This window comes from Fukomys damarensis, unplaced genomic scaffold (genome assembly GCF_012274545.1).
Source record: "Fukomys damarensis isolate Sample0158 unplaced genomic scaffold, DMR_v1.0_HiC HiC_scaffold_13, whole genome shotgun sequence".
Taxonomy (NCBI): Eukaryota; Metazoa; Chordata; class Mammalia; order Rodentia; family Bathyergidae; genus Fukomys; species Fukomys damarensis.
The window spans coordinates 34,771,515-34,771,957 of NW_022900925.1; the positions used below are offsets into that span (position 1 = coordinate 34,771,515).

Here is a 443-nt window from a genome sequence, read left to right on the forward strand (position 1 = left end):
AGCGCGCGCGCACGGCGTACACCAGCGCGCAGCTGGTGGAGCTGGAGAAGGAGTTCCACTTCAACCGCTCCCTGTGCCGGCCGCGCCGCGTGGAGATGGCCAACCTGCTGAACCTCAGCGAGCGCCAGATCAAGATCTGGTTCCAGAACCGGCGCATGAAGTACAAGAAGGACCAGAAGGCCAAGGGGCTGGCCTCGTCGTCCGGGGGTCCCTCTCCCGCCGGCAGCCCCCCGCAGCCCATGCAGTCCACGGCCGGCTTCATGAACGCCTTACACTCCATGACCCCCAGCTACGAGAGCCCGTCCCCGCCCGCCTTCGGCAAAGCCCACCAGAATGCCTACGCGCTGCCTTCCAACTACCAGCCCCCGCTCAAGGGCTGCGGCGCCCCGCAGAAGTACGCCCCGACCCCGGCGCCCGAGTACGAGCCCCACGTGCTGCCGGCC

At 68.8% G+C, this 443-nt stretch overlaps 1 protein-coding gene across 1 annotated transcript in view; it reads left to right on the forward strand.

Moving 5' to 3' along the window:
* The window catches only part of Hoxb3 (homeobox B3), a gene marked incomplete at its 3' end in the record, with an annotated part of 51,987 nt that extends 51,544 nt beyond the window's left edge, over positions 1 to 443 (forward strand). Inside the window, 1 exon segment of the mRNA XM_010620308.3 lies at positions 3 to 443. Coding sequence (XP_010618610.1) covers positions 3 to 443 — 441 coding nt within the window.